The sequence below is a fragment of the Cryptotermes secundus genome, unplaced genomic scaffold (assembly GCF_002891405.2).
Source record: "Cryptotermes secundus unplaced genomic scaffold, Csec_1.0 scaffold323, whole genome shotgun sequence".
NCBI classification, from domain to species: Eukaryota; Metazoa; Arthropoda; class Insecta; order Blattodea; family Kalotermitidae; genus Cryptotermes; species Cryptotermes secundus.
The window spans coordinates 2419028-2439127 of NW_019738961.1; the positions used below are offsets into that span (position 1 = coordinate 2419028).

The following is a 20100-nucleotide window of genomic DNA, read 5'->3' on the forward strand; positions in this document are numbered from 1 at the left end:
ATGATAAATATATATTTTAATTATTTTAATATGAAGACGACAAGGCATGCAGTGAACTAGTTTAACGTTAATCAAATAAGGCACCTGAAGATGGCACTTTTGTGCCGAAACATGTAGTGCGAGAGAGGGGAGTGAGGCAGATAAGTGTATGCACTAGAAGGCGGTGAAATAAATCATGGACTATTCTGATTCACTTGTGACCACAATGAAAAGTCTGTAGGACATATGCTGTAGCAGAATCTAAACAGTTTCTAATTAGTCACTTATCATAAAAATATAACTGAATTATGAGTAAACACTTACAGTATTTGTGGTGTGTTGAGCAACCGAAAACCTCCACGTTGGTTTGGGAACACATCTTCTACAAAATAATATATGTGTCCTACAGCCATACCCATAAGGTCCACCCAAATGGCATTGCCTAATAGAACTGAGAACCCTAGTAGCACCCATGGTAAGTATGGTGCCTGAAAGTACAACAAATGGTAGGATTAGCAATGCTCCTCTTCATGATAACACTCCATATAGGCTTCACAGAATTTAGTTACCCATATAAAAATCTGGTACATGGTAGTTATACCCAAAGCCGCAACACTTGGTGTTTTTAGTATACAACTATAAAATATTCCTCGATTACTGTGATAGTTGTGTTCCACAAACATGTCACAGGGTTGAATCGCATAAACTAAACATGCCTGTGCCCTCTGCCATCATATTTCTCCTTCCCAAACCCATACAATAAGAGGCATGCAGTAGTGTAGTTGGTTGAGGCACTGTGCTACAAACCAGAAAGTTGCAGGATTTTTCAACTGATCTAATCCTTAAAGCCGCACAATGGCCGTGGGGTCGACTCAGCCGCTAACAGAAATGTGTACCAGGAATCTTCCCATGGGGGGGGGGTAGGNAGCTGGAATGTAAGGCTGACTGTCCGGATAAAATGTGGGAGCCTCAATGTCTCCAACCGTACGGGCTTTCAAGGCCTGCTCCAGGGATAGATTTACTTTCTATCTATATACCTATATAATACTATACTCAGACCTCCAGCTTCTCTCACTTTAATGTGAACTGCTTGCTGACTGATCAAGTGATACAAACTGAAATCTGTTTAAGTCAGCTAATTGCACTTATTTGAACTCTCATATAATGAGGAGTGTCTGTACTGAATGTTTCTTGCGTAAGGATTTAAACGTGAGCTCACAATAAGTTACTAGAAACTTTCTTCCTTTAAAGTTCTGATATATAATATTTAAGTTGTATTTCTACATACCTGGAAGTTGATCAATCCAAAGAAGTTCATTCTCACAAAAGGATTTCTACGTGACCACACATACACCAACATGATAGTAAAGGCTTGACCAAGGAACAATAAGTTTACAAAGAATGCAAAAATCTACATGTGTATGTCAAGGAAAATATTCTCATATAACAGTGTACCATGAAAATGAGCTGTAAATCTGAGTTCGGGAGCATGAATATATTTTCAACGTGTGCTGAAAATCTGACACTTCTGCTTTTCAATTAATTACATATTATAACGAGATGGCAGTGAAAAATATTGCAACTGAATAATTCCATTCTAGGATTTCTTAAAGATGAGGCATACTGAAACTGAGTAGGCTGTGGGCTGTCAATCTTGTACTTATTGCAAGAATGTCATATGCTAGGTAGAATGTGTGTGAATGTGACCTAACCAATTATATCACTTGGTTCACATATTTGGGAATGATGATCACAAATCAAAACCTGATTCAGGAGGAAATTAAGAGGAGACTGAACTCAGGTAATGCTTGCTACCATTCAGTCCAGAACCTTTTGTCTTCTCATCTGCTGTCCAAAGACATAAAAATTAGAATACACAAAACTATAATTTTGCCTGTGGTTCTGTATGGGTGTGAAACTTGGTCTCTGACATTAAGGGAGGAACATAAACTGAGGGTATTTGAAAACAGGGTGTTGCAGAAAATATCTGAACTGAAAAGAGATGAAGTGACAGGAGGTTGGAGAAAACTGCATAATGAGTAGCTTCATAACTTGTACTCTTCCTCTCCAAGTATAATTAAAATGATCAAGCCTAAGAGGATGAGGTGGGCAGGCATGTAGCAAGAATTGGGGAGAAGAGGAATGCATATAAGATATTGGTGGGAACGAGACCACTGGGAAGACCAAGGCATAGGTGGGTGAAAAATATTAAAATTGATCTTAGACAGGATGGGATAGGATGGATCTGGCTCAGGATCGGGACCAGTGGAGGCTCTTGTGAACATGATAATGAACCTTCGGGTTCCATAAAATGCTGGGAAATTCTTGAGTAGCTGCATTGTTGATGGCTTCTCAAGAAAGGCTCAGCTCAACGAGGCAGAGATTATCTGCCTCAAGTAAATATGCAGAATATGTTATTTTTATGTCGGTGAGTCACACAAATTCATTCAAACAATTTTAACATTTTGTTATTTTTTAAACATATGTTAGTACTCTGAGTAAAGCCTTTGGGGGGTCAAAATGAACCAGAAATATAACTGTGGCACCAATGTGTGTATTTGGACTGAAATTTAAGAGATATGCATTCATACAACATGGCTCCTAAGTTATAACCTAATTCTTGTAAGCGTTTCTCTTTTGGATGTTTTCACAAATGTGTAGCAATAACAAAATGTGGGAAAAAAAGGTTAATAAAAGTCACATAGTTCAGACATTAATATATGAATACTGATACTGAGGCTGAAATATATTACTGCATTATGATCATATTTCTTAACATTATTTTTACATGTATGTAGTACTGTACTTTTCAATTTGTTCATGAAGGGATAATAATGCCTGCAAATCCAGAGTTTGATCTTGAAGCAAAGTAAGGATACAATCATACAAATTCCTCCAAAGAGGAACATCATTACAAAATCAGCAGTGCGTCCTCGGAATGAACCTTCTTCCAGCATACGGCAGTACCGATATGTAAAAATCATGTTGAAGAAAAAATTGAAACCCACTGTTCCAAAAAACAGGAAAGTCGTTACCAGTCGCCATAGCTGAAAACAACGGAATTTTAACATGAAAGATGAGAATAATCATCCTCACACTGGTGGGCATGAAGAGTGCCATCATCTGGGAAATAATACCACATAGTCTAATGAAAGTCGAAGGTTTCGAGGAACTTATTGCCACCATTTGTAGGGTTGAATAGTAAGTGAACTGAGAAGCCAGCATGAAGCAGACAGCAAGCTTGTCTTACTATTTGACCCTAACGATGAATACAGTATGCTCCTACGAAACAGTTGCCTTTCTTCTGACTACAAGGTGTTACATTGCAGAAAACATAACAACTGATAATGTACCCATTGCCAGCACTATTGACTCTGGTACTGACAATTACTGCCCTGCAAATATGTATGTAGTATTTTTAATGCATATTCATTTGGCATATGATTATTACCATTTCTCAGTAGTTTTCTTAATTTACTAGTGTACAATATGAAAAAAAGGTGTCATCTGACACATTTAAGTCCCAAGCAGAAGACAGGCATTCGAGAGGAAGGGGCACGTATACAGGTGTCCCAGGAGTTTGGTGCCATACTTCAGGAGCATACTGAGGGTTCCCTATAGAATAACTTTGAAATAGGAATCCACGTCTGCAAATGTAAAATGGCAGCACTAGGGCAGCATTTAAAATCATTTCGTTTAAACTTGGTGTCTCAATGTCAAACTGCATTGCATAGAGGAACAGCCATCCACCAGCACTCGTGCCATTGCCAAGACTGTGGGGACATCAAAATCAAGTGTTTGGAGGATCCTGCACGACCAACAACTTTATCCATATCATCAAACGTGAATACACCACGTAGGTCCGGCTGACTTTGTACCACGAGTCAGTGGATACTGAACCAGTGTTTACATCAGCCCAAATTCCCGAATCACGTGTTATTCACACACGAAGCACAGTTTACAAGGGATGGCGATTCAACTGTCGAAACAGCCACGTTTGGGCTGATGAAAACCCTAACGTTACTGTAGTTGGTTACCAACAGGCGCAATTTTCTGTCAATGTCTGGGCAGGCATCACTGGTGATCACTTGATTGGGCCTTTCCTCCTACCACCTTGAGTCAATGGGCTCTTTTACAAGGTGTTCCTGGAACGTATCCTTCCGACTTTGCTAGAAGACGTGCCACTGATTGTGCGGAGGCAAATGTGGACACAGCATGACGGAGCGCCGACACACTTCAGCATTGTATCACGAGACTACCTCGATGCTGCTTTTCATGGTCATTGAATAGGAAGAGGAGGCCCAGTGCCTTGGCCACCCCGATCCCCAGACTTGACACTTCTGGATTATTTCGTCTGGGGCCACATGAAAAGCCTGATCTACGACACGCATGTGGATAATGAATTCGAGCTGTTGGCCAGAATACTTGTTGCATGTGACGTGATCCGTGAGACACCTGGACTATTTGAAAGGGTGCGCCAAAGTTTCTTTCGTCAATGTAACGCAAGCATTGAAAATGGAGGGCGTCAATTCCAACATCTACTCTAGCAGGTGAGTCTTAAGAGTTTGGAGGGGGTAATATGCCTGTGCATGCTCTTCGACATTGAGGTGCCAAGTTTAAACAAAATGATATTAAATGCTGCAACAGCGCTGCTATTTTACGTTTGCGGACATGGGTTCCTATTTCAAAGCTGTTCTATAGGGAACTCTCAGTACGCTCCTGAAGTATGGCACCAAGCACCTGGGACACCCTGTATAGTTAAAAGTGCTATGCAGTATGTTACATTATCATAAACATGCAACCACCATCAAACTGGCCACTGCAGATTACAGAAGAACCATTAGCACTGTTATTATGATAGTGAGATAAGGAACAAGAAATGTTTGCAGTTATGGGTTCCTATTTCAAAGTTGTTCTATAGGGAACCCTCAGTACACTCCTGAAGTATGGCACCAAACAACTGGGACACCCTGTATAGTTAAAAGTGCTATGCAGTATGTTACATTATCATAAACATGCAACCACCATCAAACTGGCCACTGCAGATTACAGAAGAACCATTAGCACTGTTATTATGATAGTGAGATAAGGAACAAGAAATGTAGTTCCTTGAATGCACACTATTGTTGCCGCTTCATGATATTAAAATTTACAATTGATAATTCCTTTTTATGTTGGTTAACATGATGTCCAGTTCTCAAATCCCTTCTTCCACCTGGCTGACACAGCTTGCACCCACTTCCTCCACATACATACATCACCAACAAGCACTGTCATGCTGATAGTGTTACCGGAAAGCAAGTTACAGAAGTAGTCATACAATCACTACAAAGTGATATAAAGGAAAGATTCTATTAACTTCAGTTACTTACACCAAGTATCCAGTCTTCACACTCATTTCTAGTTACTGTGTGTCGCAAATTTATAAACTTCATGGGCTGTATAACACCATGTTTACAATAATGACTATTATGGACTGAATTTCATCTGAAGGCATAGGCTGTTTTCCAGTGATGCAATGTGCTTCATGCACAAGAGCTGGGCTCCCTCTATTCTAGACTGATCATGCATGTCTTACACGGGAAAGTCACTGGATACCACAAGTTGGTTGGCTTTACACCTTTTATGAACTGGTTCATTCATATTTTCTAATTGAACTTAAATGTTTTCAGATTTTCTACTAACATTTATATACACACAAAACTGTGTGTTGTGTATGCATAGTATCACTACAACAAGAATTTGTTCTTTTTATTTAGGCCCATAACGGTTTCATGCTTTATTTCCACTTTTAAATATGTTGCATCTACTACTTCTACAGCTTCTATATTTTGTTCAATAAAAAGACACAAGTTGTCACAGGCACAATTCATTGTACATTTCTATTGAACAGCATTTTTACAGGACATGCAATGAAGGCTAGAAAATAGATGCAGTTTGACATAGCAGGAGTGATTGAAGATAACATTATTTCTTTTCACCATATGTTATTCTCACATAACTTATAAAAATTTTGGGAGAACAGGATTTGAGATTTTAATAAAATTTGGGCAAGTTATTTATTTTTTGTCCAAAGTACTGTGTAGCAGTGGTCTGATTGCATTTCCAGAACTGTCAGTCTTGCACGATAAATAAGGTGGTGATCTGTGATAACCATGCTCAGTAACGAGCCTCTCAGTCATCCACTTATCACCTTCAGTTATCCCTATTAGTGTAATTCAATGGTTACTTCCAAACCAATATTCTTAGGGCTACACCAACGTCATCTTACGAGAACGGGCTTTCCGCATTTAGGTTTCAAAAAACATGAGCAACCTAACCTAGTATCATAAACTGTCACAATCCATATACCTGATACTGTTTCACAATTAAAATTGGGTTGAAATACAGTTGAAATGGTGAAACCAAGTCCAATTGCTGAAAATATAAATATTGACTATTAGTATATGAACCGACACTTTGAAAAACATACAAATATGCAATTATTAAAAATTTAATGCCAAACTTGACACGCACGACTGCTAGCGTAGTAATAACACATGCCGTTGTGTACGCTCTGGTCACAACAGGCATTTGCATGTACTCTTGACGGAATGTTTGATAAGCCATTGCGTACACCAGTTATCACATTACAAGGTCATTGTTTGAACTGATAAATCATTACATTAAACATAAATACGAAGCACACCACCATCCCATTTTTAATCAGCTGTTGCACAAAATAATTTTAATGAATACACAGTATGACCAAACTGATCACGGAATAGTACTCCTTTTCACTAGTCCATACCATACGCATCCAACTAACTGTGGTCTGAGATTTGTTGGCATCCATGGCAATTACGTCCACCAATGGGCACACGACGTCTATACCCCACATGATAGTCCATGGAGCGGGTTGTATGAGAAAGGAAGAAGATTTCATGGTTATATTCATTGTAGTTCATTGAAAGCAACGAACGTTTTGGATGAACATATCTCCTTCGTCAAAGGGGGTTGAAGAATAAGCCAAGCAACAAACCAGCATGAAGCAACTGGTTTCTTTGCTTGGCTTATTCTTCGACCCTAATGATGGAGTCAACGTGTTCCTCCGAAACGCCGGTTGATTTTCAGTGGACTGCATGGCTCATATCCCAGAAGATAGAACTTTTCGTGATCACAGTTGTGAGAATTTCAAATCCTACAAGGAAGGTATGATCCTCCACGGTGCTTCCATTAGCCAGAAATTTACCTCCCTCGACCCCACCGTGAAACTCAGCACACAAAGGAAACTGGCAACCGCATTCAGTTACATGTGTTCAACTCAGGCTGATAACAATTCTCGGAGATTGCGGTTGCGTTGTGGTTGCCAGTTTTCTTGGTGTGCCCTTGCCCAAATAATTGGTGCCCCTCCCATTTCCAGTCCTGTGTGCAGTTTTGAAAAATGTTGCCCAATAATGAGTACTGCGACGTTACATACCGGAATATGGATATCAAATTCCAATTAAAAAAACTCTTAATATATAGTCTTCTCCTACGTTTTAAAATATGTAACGACACCAACAATTACTGGAAGGCCGCGCCATAGCTCAAGCGGTTAGTCGCTGGCTTCCCACCACAGTCAAGACGGATTTGTGGTGGACAAAGTGGCGCTGGGGCAGGTTTTCTCCGAGTGCTTTGGTTCCCCTGCCAATCTTCATTCCACCAATTTCTCCACAATCACCCTCACCTATCATCTGGGGATGGTACAATAGGCCAGAAGTGGCCGCAGTACAAGGGACTTACAAAGAAAACAATTACTGGATATTCATCACAGTCATATGCCTAGTAAAATACCTGCCACAGCCTTTGTCACGCTTCGCTAATCGGTTACTGTCTTTCATGCAAAAGTGAGGGTTGGAGGAGCAATTTAGTTATCCCAGTTGATAACGAGACCCGTATTCTGAAGATACTCAGTTCGATTCTTGGCCAGGACAGCGAGAGTTCTGTCAAAATTTTAGTGGTATTCCGCAATTCAACTAGGCAAATACCAGACAGGACCCATGAGGCTCACGACTGACGGAAGTAACGGGAATGTACTGAATCAAACACTGTCGCTTACTGGTGCCATTTTCTCTGTGTCGATTTCTATGCACCAAGTTTCTAAAACATATTTTTGTCACTTTTTTCAAGCAGCACTGTGAACGTACACCAGTGGTGCAGAAGGCCGTGAGACGTGAGGGCTGTGAGCGTTGGTGGCAGTGAGTGGAGCGGTGTGTTTGTCTGTTTGACGTTGTTGGCTTTCCGTTTTATTTTTTTTGTGAATGTACAAAAGTTGTACCTCCTTACACTATATCGAAAAAGATACTCCTTGTTTAATTACAGATGAATAAAAGTTTCAGTTATTTGTTACTGGAATGAACAAAACAGTTTGCAATATGTGAAGTTGTTGCAAAAAGGCAAATCCAAAGTAGAACTTTTTCTTGATATAATTTACTTATTAAAATGGGCGAAAATAGAGCAGAAATTAACGGCAGAGGGGGTAAGTACGGCAGTAAATATGAACAATCATAAATCACGTAAGCGCTGACGTTAATAATTTCTAGTAGACGTGGTGCTGAAGTAGTGACCTTTCTCCGACTATCGGAAAAAATATGTGTATGAGAACTTTGTTTGCGATATGTGAGATGTTTTCACTGTGCAAACAGTAGGGTCATGCAAAATAATTGGGTGAATGTTTTTGAGAATACGAAAATGAGAAAATGGGCGGGGCGCTGAGGGCGAGTGGTTATGGGAAAGCTTTTGTTTTTTATATACTCTCATTGGCGCAGGTTAACCAGCGTGTGGAATGAGGAAAAGAATGTTACTGATATGGGTGAATCGCGCTGACAAATTCAATTCCAGAATGAACAATGCAGATTACTTCAGCAACCTAAGCTTTTACAATTTATTTATCATTATGGGTTTACTTGTAGCAAGAAGGCATTATGCACAAGTGTCTTTTTATGCACCTGATTTCTGATATATTTTCCCCATTTCTCTGTGTTAGTTCAATTTATCGGAGATTTCTGGTCTTGCATAACACTGATAAGTCAGATTAGCTTAACCTGTATTCAAGATTTTTGTAGGGTTTCTGTGAAACTGTGCTTCCCCCAACTTCTTAAGGGGCTCATTAGGATAAAACTGAAAGCAGTCTCTTGATAGCTGTGAGTAGCTTGTCTTTCAAGGGAAGAAGTGTGTGGCTAGCAGAAGAAGCTGGTTGGGAAGATGCCTCACCCAAAGGAAACTGAGGGCTGAGCCAGGGTTCAGTTGTGGGTCCATCAGGGACCAGTAGTGGGGGCTAGGATATCCTAATCGTTGAATGATTGAAGGTGTTTTGATGTCACACTGTCAGGATCACAAAAACAGATGACAGTATGTCAGTGATGAACTTGGGTGTGGGTCTGTGACTTTTGCTCTACATGGGTAAGGCTGATGGAGAGGGCCTCATTCTGGACAGTTTTGGTAGTAGCTTAGGTTGTGTCCCTAAAGCTGCACAGTTTGTTTATAGATGACATTCCATTGAGTTGAATTTTGCATTAGCACAGTACAGTTTATACTGAGAGCTCTGGGGTAGCACAGTCGGTATAACAACTGGCTATGGGCTTGATGGCCCAGGGGTTTGAGTTCGATTCTTGGTAGGGTCAAGAATTTTCTCCATGTCATCCAGACCAGCTCTGGTGTCCACCCAACCTCCTATTCAATTGGTACTGGGGGCTCTTTCCCCGGGGGTAAAGTGGTGGGGCTGTGAAGCTAAACACTCACCTCTAGTTAGTGCCAAGATCAAGAAAATGTAGATCTAGTCATCCATTTCCCCATGTGCCTTCATGTCATAGTGCGTAATTAGTTAAGCAGAGGGGCAACTTTAACTTCTACATTAATATTAAAGTTGTTTAGGCATGAAGTATAAAAATACTGATTTTTGTTCTTGTGAGGGTAGTTGTGATGGGGCTCTTTCCCCCGGCGTAAAGCGGTGGGGGCGTGAGGCTAACCACTCACATCTACCTAGTGCCAAGGTCAAGAAACTGTGGATCTACACATCCATTTCCCCATGCGCCTTCATGGTATAGTGCGTAATTAGTTAAGCACAGGGGTAACTTTAAATTTTACATTTATACAAGGGTTGGATAAAAAGTAGTGGCAACACTGCTGTAACATGAAAGATGTGCATCAGGTGGCACTAGCGATGTCTGTAGCTGATAGCAGAAGTTCAGTTGAAGTAGTGCAGTGAGTGGCTATGGTTGTGTTTCATTGAGTTGCATTGTGCATTGTCTTGAAGTGCAGGAGCCCAGTTCAAGCACCCTAACAACATGTTTACGAAACAAGAACAATGCTCCTGGATAACAATTGAAGTTGTACGAGGTTGTAGTGCACAAAACTCTTATCAGGGACTGTGAGAAGCATGTGGTGATGCTGCGTTGCCATATCGCACAGTGGCACGGTGGGTGAAATTGTTCCGTGAAGGGAGGAATGCCATTCAGGACAGCCATTGTTCAGGACGACCCCATGTTGACAGCCATACAATTCAGCTTCTTGCTTCTTTGCTGGATGTTGATTGTGGATGGGCTGTGTGGGAATTAGCTGCTGAGGTAGATGTATCACAAAACCATGCTCCACATTCTGCACAATATTCTTGGATACCGCAAAATTGCAGCATGTTGGGTACCCCATATAACAGTGCTGTCCAATGTTGTTATGTATTCGGGCACAATTGACTGATGCCTGTGGAGGTGCAGGCACCACCANATACTGACCCAATCTTAACATAATTATATTTACTTACAGTCTTACATAATTAGTGTGAAATTTTACACCACATGTTAGTTGCAAGTTGTTGAAAATCTGGTGTGTAGCTGGAACAGGTTCCTCTTAGTGCATCATCTACATTTGAGTCTGTTAGGCAGGATTGGTACGTAATTCTTATTGTTTGCGGCATTACTTTGTTGGGATTAAAGTAACTTTGATTGATATTGCCGATGAGTTTAGAAACTGGGGAAATTACGGTAAGCTGGGCCCCATAGTCATGTTTGTGTCAGTGAATATGTTTGCCCTGCCGATCACAGAATATTTTATGATACCCTCATCATAAAGCCAAAATCCATGAAAGCCGATTCAGTGGGGACTTGTGGCTGTTTGAGGGGGTAAAAATACCGCTAGGGAAAATTACCTGATCTTGAGAGGATGACAGTTTCTGTAGTGAAAAAAGAATTAAGACTGGTGTTGTTAGCAAGGGAGAAAAAAATAGGTATAAATTTTCAAGGAATGTCTAATACTGTACCATGCTTCAAGGAAATTTTGTGAAAAAATTTAACAGTACTCAGACGTTCAAAAAATCTCGTCTTACTATTTGAATTAATATTAAAAATTGGCTCAATTATATGTTCTTATGGAGGGCACCAGAAAAATATATCAGGGGCACCGCATTGGACGGGGCTGTCATACAATGTCCGAGGTGCAACAATGGCAATGTTATGCAATTGCACAGGACTTGTTGAACCCATACCAGAGGGAAGGTGACAACTTCCTTGGAAGGATCATCACTCTGGACGAAACTTGAGCTCGCTCATATGAACCGCACTTGAAGCGACATCAAATGAATGGAAACATCCTGGCTCTCCTCGTCCAAAGAAAGTGCGCCCTACACAGAGTAATGTGAAGGTGATGTTTGTGGCATATGACACTGATGGAGTGATACTGCACCATACTGTACCTCAACGACAGACAGTAAACGCTGCCTACTACTTCAATTTCCTGTATAATCATCTTCGTCCAGCACTCAGGAGAAAGCGACGACACTTGTTGGCAACGAATGCCATCATCCTTCATGACAATGCAAAGGCTCATACTAGTGATGCTGTCAAGGATCTCCTTCACTGGTGGCAATGGGAGATACTGCAATGTCCGTGATACTGACCCGACATGAGTCTGTGCGATTATGATCTCTTTGCCAAAATGAATGAACCACTGCGAGGGACACGTTACAACACAAGAGAGCAGAGTATTTGTGCTGTAGGGCGGTCACTGCTGGACATCAACAGAAGTGGACGCACTGATGGTGTACGATGCCTTCCACAAATTTTGCAGAAGGTGGTACACATGGGGCGTGATTATATTGAAGGAATGTAAGTGTGTTTACCTCAGGTAATAAAGTAATTTCAGAACTGTAGAGGTGTTGCCACTACTATTTATCTGACCTATGTATTAAAGTTGTTTAGACCCACATGCCATACTGTGGCTGGAAGGATTAAGTAAATTGAAAAATCCACTGACCTCATCAGGATTTGATCCCGCAACCTTCTGGCTTGTAGCACAGTGCCTCAACCAAATTCAGAACACTGTGCCCCCAAGGAATGAACAAAACTGTGTTAATTGTTAGTATGACCTGGAATATGATCCTACCAAGATTATCTGGGTTACAAATCTTGGAGATTTATTAATCCCTTATGAACTTGGGAGGGTCATATTCTAGGTCATAGCTAACAATTAATACAGTTTTGTTCATTCCTTGGAGGCACACTGTTGTGCATTTGGTTGAGGCACTGTGCTACAAGCCAGAAGGTTGCGGGATCAAATCCTGATGGGTCACTGGATTTCTCAGTTGACCTAATCCTTCCAGCCAAACTATGGCCCTAGAGTCGACTCAGCCTCTAACAGAAATGAGAACCAGGAATTTTCCTGGGGAGTAAAGGGCAGTCAGCGCATAAGGCCATCTTACCTTACAGCCAGCTATGAGCCAACTGTCTAGAAGATGTGGGAGCCTTGACCTTTAATGCCCCTGTAGGCCTTCATGGCCTGTTACAGGGACAGCTTTACCTTTACTTTTGTTCATTCCTTAGAGTAAATTACTTTATTTACATCCATAGTTCACAAAGTGAATTAAAACATGGTTTTTATGAAAATACTTACTGAAAAAATCAATAAGGTAAGCAGTGATATATGCCGGTCACGGTAGCCAAGCAGTCTAAGGCATGCACTATCTTCGCTCTCTCAGAAGCTGGGATTGTGGGTTCGAATCCCACTCAGGGCATGGATGTTTGTGTGCGTTTTTCTGTGTTTGTCAACAGGTAGAGGACTTGCGATGAGCTGATCACTCGCCCAAGGAGTCCTACCATATGTGTAAGATCTAGAAAAACCGAAGTGAACGGAGAAGTTCATGGAGGTGGGTCTAGGCCCACTGGGGCTCTAGTGCCAAGGGGGGGGGAGAAGCAGTGATATACAGGGTGTCCCAGGAGGAATGGACCAAACTTTGGGAGGGTGTTCCTTATGTTAAAGTATGCCGATATAACCCAAAACACCTATGTCCAAAGTTGAACGGTTACGGAGATAATGGCCAGAGAAGTGTGAAACTTTGACCGCTGTTACACACTTGTTGATTACAAAATACATATTAAAACTGGCAGGAATATGTGGATTCTGTAATGTTAATAATGTACGTAACATCAAACTAACTTGTGAGTGACATGAAGCCATAAAATTGAAATACAAAATACTCGCTCGCCATGTCATAATTGTCCTTAGGGTTTCCAAGCACTATACATGACACATGAATGGCAAGCGATGATGTAACGTACTGACTGCGCGTTCTGGTATAAGCCAACTACATAAGTAAGGCTAGGGTGAATCATCGCACTCAAGGACAAACATAGATAAGGCCTCTCAGCTGAGAGGTACAGTGCGTGGACCTGCCAGAAGACCACACTTTTCTTGGGCCATTATCTCCGTAACCGTTCAACTTTGGACATAGGTGTTTTGGGTTATATCGGCATACTTTAACATAAGGAACACCCTCCCGAAGTTTGGTCCATTCCTCCTGGGACACCCTGTATACAGGGTGTTTCACGACTTTAGGGCATAACTGCAGGAGGTGATTTCCTAGGCCTTTGTGATCAAAAAAGTTCATATAAACATGTGTCTGATTTTGGACGGTTACGGAGTTATGACCGTTTTTTCATTCCCATATACACCCTCTTGTGAACCGTGTATGTCAGCTGGCAGGTCGCTATCTTTAGCCAGCTACAGACAGAGCGTTCTCGTTATCTAGACACTTGAGAGCTATGTAAGGCGGGGTGGGTTGGTATGTCCGGCATGGTTCACAACCAAGCGGCAGCGTGTGTTGCGGCCGGCGTTGGCATTTTCGAAAATCAGCTTTAAGCACCAATCAATTCAAGTTAAAGGTAATTTCACGAAGTTAACTTTACATTCATACTTTAAATGTGTCATGTATTATGCTGGTTTATTATTTTGTTCCGTTTATTGTCTGTAATCGTTACCTTCTATTCTGAGTTTAAAACGGTCATAACTCCGTAACCGTCCAAAATCGGACACATGTTTATATGAACTTTTTTGATCACAAAGACCTAGGAAATCACCTCCTGCAGTTATGCCCTAAAGTCGTGAAACACCCTGTATGTATGTCCTTACTTACTCATGGAGCTGATCCTTCTGGAGGAGCCGCCAATTCTGCAGCTACTCAAGAATTTCCCAGCATTTTATGGAACCTGAAGGTTTATTACCATGTTCACAAGAGCCCTCCACTGGTCCATATCCTGAGCCAGATAAATCCAATCCCTACCTTCCCATCCTATCTCTCTAAGATCCATTTTAATAATCTCCACCCACCTACACCTTGGTCTTCCCAGTGGGCTCTTTCCTTCTGGCTTTCCCACCAGTATCCTATACACATTCCTTGTGAATGATATGTATATGTAAGAATAAAAATTAGTTCACTTTAAGACATTCTAATTATTTTCAGAACAATTTGAAATGCTGAAAGCTCTGTATAACTTCAAAGCAACATTTGCCAAGACTCTTAGCTTTCAAGAAAATGATATCTTTATTCTTCATCAAGTAAACACAAAACAACGCAACTGGTGGCAGGTGGTGAACTCTGTGGGACAAGTTGGATATGTTCCTTCAAATTATGTGACAGCCATTCAGGTAAAACTTGTTATTTATGTAGGTAGTATCCACATTGTTAAACTTCATTTTGTGAGTTTTATGTTTTATAAATTATATTATTGTATTTTGTTGTACCATGGATTTTCTTTAATATATAGACTTTCTTTTATTGTATTTAATCCTTTCACAGTTGAGTATGATGTGGCCATAGTAAGAGATTGAGGATTTTCATAATGTTAAAAAATAAAAGTGGGGATCTTGCTGGATGGATTTTTAATACCCTCTCATTGTCAGTGTTCTTAAAAAAATTCCCAAATATTTTGTTACTAATGCTGTGCATTTCTGTCGAACTTGAAGGGACAGCATCTGTACTCAAATGTCATTTACCCCCTCAGAAATGCTACACACTTGTACACAACCCTCTGTTCTAAATGTTCAAGGCTTAACATCTCTTTATGACTTACAGTGCTGCCTGACTATCATGCAGTCTTGTAGGCAGGTACTGATGCTTCTGAGGAACATACTGCTTCCATCTTCAGGAACAAAATGAATAATGTGAGGGATCAGTTGCACTGTATGGACAGGTTGGAAAGAATTTCGTCATTGAGAACTCTTGGGAAGATATGTAGCCGATTCGTCACTTTACACACTTCAACCATGGAGGTAGCATGTTCCTCAGAAACATCTGCCTGCAGGATTACATTGTGTCAACTCAGAAGACCATAATATGAAGAATCACTGCCATGAAGACATGAAGTCATGTCCTAAGAAGTGGTTCTGTGCGTTAGCCAAGAGATATGCAATAGCATTAAGCCATTTGAAAGTGCAGTGTCTCAAAGACAAGCTGGAAACAGAAATTACTGATGTTATATTTTAGCGTCCTGTTACACTGATTCATGTCCATGGTTTATGCTGACCGTCTTACAGTGTATACACTTTTTCACCTTATTCTTCACTTCCACACTACATGTTTCAGCACTAATGTGCCATCTTCAGGTGTCTTTATGCACGTTAAACTATTATACTGCATGCCATAATGTCTTCATTCTAAAATGACTAAAATCTGTATTCATCATNGTAGAAGAGGATTGGCGTAATTCGCGTGTTTGGGTGCGACATAGGAAGAATCCTGAAAAGTTATATTATTTAGAATTCATCGTCCTATATGATGAACACAGATTTTAGTCATTTTAGAATGAAGACATTATGGCATGCAGTACAATAGTTTAACGTGCACAAAGACACCTGAAGATGGCACATTAGTGCTGAAACATGTAGTGTGGAAGTGAAGAATAAGGTGAAAAAGTGTATACACTGTAAGACGGTCAGCATAAACCATGGACAGAAATTACTGCATTGTGATTGGTCGAGAGTGCTGAACAAAAATGAAAATATTTGCTTTGAGAAACAGAAAAGGTTGATTTCAGAAGATAATCTCCAGTGGTTGAGGTACTGATGGTTTACTTGGATGGCTGAGCAGAACATTGGTTTTGGTTGGTCTTCTTTGAAGTTGCAAAACATTGAACGCCTAATGCAGAAACATACCAGACTTGGAATGCTCGAGGGATGGATGTTGACTAACGCTATACTGAGAAATCAAGAAATCTGATTTAAATAGAAGAATAATGATATTTTATACCGTTTTAACCTGTATTTTTGTCTGCAAAACTCTCATCCCAGTCTTACACTTGCAGAAATACAGATTAACTTAATTATATCGTCTCTTCTATTTCTGTAACAGTTGTAATAGAACTGACCATATTTTAACCAGTCTATAATGAAACAATAGAAGCATATTAACATTTCATTGCATCTAGATCAGGATTAAAATGAGTTAGTGTGAGAAGATATAATCTGTCATATTTTAACAAATGTGTAGTAATTAACAGATAACTTATGTACGTTTAGTGAGACAAAGTGCGTAATTCTAATTTTTTTTGTAGGTTAGTGTTGAATGTTGGGTACAGTTCTTAGATGGGTGTTTGGAAGTTCTGCGGGGAGAAGGAGTGCAAAGTGGTGGGTGCTTGGCTACTGACCGGCAAGATCTGTTGCTTCGTCTGTTGGAACGGAGAAGGAAAGCTGAGTTGTGTTCTTCTAACTCAGGGAAGAGGCATGCTCCACTTCCACCTGACTTCCACGTGAGCATTTCCTCGAGTACATCTCCAAAGCTGCGACATGCTATGGCAAGTGATGGAATGGCACCTGATGGAATTTCACATTTATCTCCTAGTGGTACTTCCTCAAATTCAGCTGCTGTCTCCTCATTAAGGAGTGCTGGAAGTGACGCAGTGGTAACCATCTCTGTTCTGTCAGTTAATATGATCATAACAGTAAGGCAGTTTTCTTATGTGTCTTTCTCACCAGAAAAATAAAGATTGCTTTTTGTACCATGCCACATTTCAGTGGTCATAGTGCTCTTTTTTAAACATATTTGCCAGTTTTCTCATGCCCAGTTTTAGCGTGAAGTTTGGGAACATGTTAATGCATGAGAAGATGCATGATTTTTGGCACATTTGTCAGTATGTACCAGTTGTTTGCTGGTATGCATACTGGCATGTACCAGCTGAAAAGTAAAACACTGATATGCTTAGGATTACAGAATTTCTGCTCTTTGTCCATCATCTGATATGTTAGAAGAAAACAGTTTTCAGAAACTTACTGTGTCTGTCTTCAGATGAAATGGTGTGGAGGCACCTATTCAGTTGCATCCATTAGCTAAAGCTGTCCGGTGATTGAGACTAGCCCTGTCTGTTGGATCCGACTGAGTAGGTGCCTCCCTGAGGGTGGATACATACCCGTTGCATCTGCTGATCCCCATGTCATCTGCTCTGGGTCACCTGACAGCATACCTTGTTTGTAAGACATCAGCCTCTGATGGTGGGGACAGAGGTGTCTCTGAAACATCAGGCACTACTGCCATGTTGATGTGACTGATTGCCAAAATGACTTGGTCATATAGTGTTGCCGTCAAAGCTTCAAATCTTGTAAAAACTCTTTATTTCTCTTAGTTATTAACCGTTTCACATACAATTTGCCTTTTTAAACCGTTAAAAGTTTTAGATGTTAAAATCTCTCCAACATCACTGGTGTATGCACACTATATGTTTCGACCAACATTGCTCATCTGAAGGTGACCAGTGTTTGTTGAAACTTGTAATGTGCATACACCAGTGATGTAGAAGAGATTTCAACATTAAAAATTTTGAAAGGCTTTAAAACTCAAGTTGCATGAGAGATGGCTAATAACAGATAGGAATAAATAAGTGATGTTCTACAGGATGCTACGATAGAATATTAAATAAATTTTATTCAACCTTGTTTACATACAATTTTATGTAAATAATGCAACTATTTATTTCTTCATTCTCATTTGCTTTTGCTATTAACACAACATGTTTCGGCCGCAAGCAGCGATCCTCAGGTGTCCCAGTATGCCAAATCTGCTACACTGCATTGAGTATTGTCCATTTCACACATGCGTAACTGAACATTTCAAATTAAAATGTTACACTTGCACTCAGTTGTTGTGCGTTAAAATCTTACATGTTACAGTTCACTCCATTTAAAATGAATTAAAAATCATTACAATTTTTAATGATGTAAAACTCCTTATTCTACCTCATAAGGGACGTTGTCCACTTGTGTAAGCAGTATACCCTTCTTTGTAAAAATAAGTTTCCATATTTTATATTTTTATTATATATACGAGGGTTGGAACTTTAACCTTTAAGAGCCTAGCGACACTGTATGGGGACCTTTAAAGTATAGTTGAGTGGCCGTGTGACACCGTATGGGTACGCGCAGTCCACGCGTGCGCACAGCGTTTTAAAATCTAATTATAAGGTAGAAATTCTTTTTACTTACATTATTTTTTGACACCAGCTTTGTAAGTACACAGTCTTCCCTCCTGCGTCATCTAACTGAATGTTGCCTTCATGTGGTACTGTTGGAAACATCCGGAAATGCAGAGTCCAGTGTCGCACTTCATGCACTTTGTCCGGATGTAACTCCATTTCCCATGCGAAGAGCACAAATGACACCTCAGTCTCTTATTAGAGGAAGTCGGCCAGTGAAGTCGAGTGGCCTCCTCTAATCGATATTTCGCAGATAACACAGCAGGAGGTCGACCCGTGAACCTTTGAGGGTGAGGTGGACCCCTTGCAGCATGTTCCAGCATGTTGCGCACAAGGTGAGACGAAATTCTCTGTGTGACAATTTCGTGCCACAGGATGACAACAGGATGAAACTGTTCAGAATCGTCAGATCCAGGAGATGGAAAAATAGTGTATTTGTTCATTTCCAGGTCCGATGACTGATGCTATAACTGTTTGCCATTCTGTCCGCTTTGTCGACATAACCCATGTGCGTGTTGTAATCAACAACTGCTGGCTTGATGGCATTTCCATGCTCATCACAGAAACTGCCTTCTGCTGGAGGACAGTGCATGTTTGTCAGTACGTAAACGTCATGTTTGTCCTTCCAAACTAATGCTGTCAAGTTCCGTCTCACCCTAACACGGATGTCACCTTTCTTCAGTCGAAATTGTCTTCGTCGAAAATCATTAGGCAAGCCCTTCCGATTAGGTCTGACTGTCCCACAGCACGTTATGTCCTTTGTCATCAGTTTGTCAAACAAGTCTGGTGACGAAAAGAAATTTTCCATGTACGGTTTGTGACCTACGCCCTCAATACGTCTGCATAGGTCCCTAACTGTAGCATGTGTCACTGTCACGTCTTGGTCAGCACGTGTCCTGTCTTTTCCTAGGTAAACCTTCATGTCATAAATACACCCAGCGGCATCACAAATTTTGAAGATTTTGATTCCAACATGTTTGTGTTTCTTAGGAATGTACTGCCTAAAAACCACCCTCCCTTTGAATTTAACAATTATCTCGTCTATGGCCAAATGTTCGGAAGGGTTATAATATTTTTCATATGCGTCATTGAGAGTGTTGAAGATGGTCCGAATTTTCCATAGTCGGTCATAACTGTCGGCATTCCTGTCAGTTTTGTGTATTGCTGTCAGCAAAATGAAGAAAATGAAGAATGTGTAGAAAATGGTTGCGTTTCATTGTGTTAGAGTAGAAAGGCGTGGCAAATTGTTCTGCAGTTGACCAGTAGTCCTTTAGTCTGTCTCTATTGTCATGTCCCATTTGAATGATTATTCCTAGAAACTGAAATATCTTGGAATCGGTCACGTCAGGCTGCGGAGAAGGTCCTTCTTGAA

The 20100-nt window shown here is 40.6% G+C and overlaps 2 protein-coding genes across 4 annotated transcripts in view; one reads left to right on the forward strand and one right to left on the reverse strand.

Annotated features, from left to right (window-relative positions):
• The window catches only part of LOC111871447 (derlin-2), an 11357-nt gene extending 4607 nt beyond the window's left edge, over positions 1-6750 (reverse strand). Inside the window, exons 1-5 of the mRNA XM_023864575.2 lie at positions 6496-6750; positions 6331-6396; positions 2859-3026; positions 1268-1390; positions 304-467 (exon numbers count right to left, since the gene is read on the reverse strand). Coding sequence (XP_023720343.1) covers positions 304-467; positions 1268-1390; positions 2859-3026; positions 6331-6396; positions 6496-6588 — 614 coding nt within the window. The 5' untranslated portion in view covers positions 6589-6750. The remainder of the gene's footprint in view (positions 1-303; positions 468-1267; positions 1391-2858; positions 3027-6330; positions 6397-6495) is intronic.
• A 1414-nt stretch (positions 6751-8164) lies between these two features.
• LOC111871430 (NCK-interacting protein with SH3 domain) overlaps positions 8165-20100 on the forward strand; it is a 38622-nt gene continuing 26686 nt past the window's right edge. For all 3 annotated transcript variants that reach the window (XR_002844021.2, XM_023864532.2, XM_023864533.2), the window contains exons 1-3: positions 8165-8479; positions 14729-14913; positions 16818-17165. Coding sequence is in view for 2 of the 3 variants with exons in the window: in XM_023864532.2 (XP_023720300.1) it covers positions 8443-8479; positions 14729-14913; positions 16818-17165 (570 nt within the window). In the remaining variant the exon portion in view is untranslated. The remainder of the gene's footprint in view (positions 8480-14728; positions 14914-16817; positions 17166-20100) is intronic.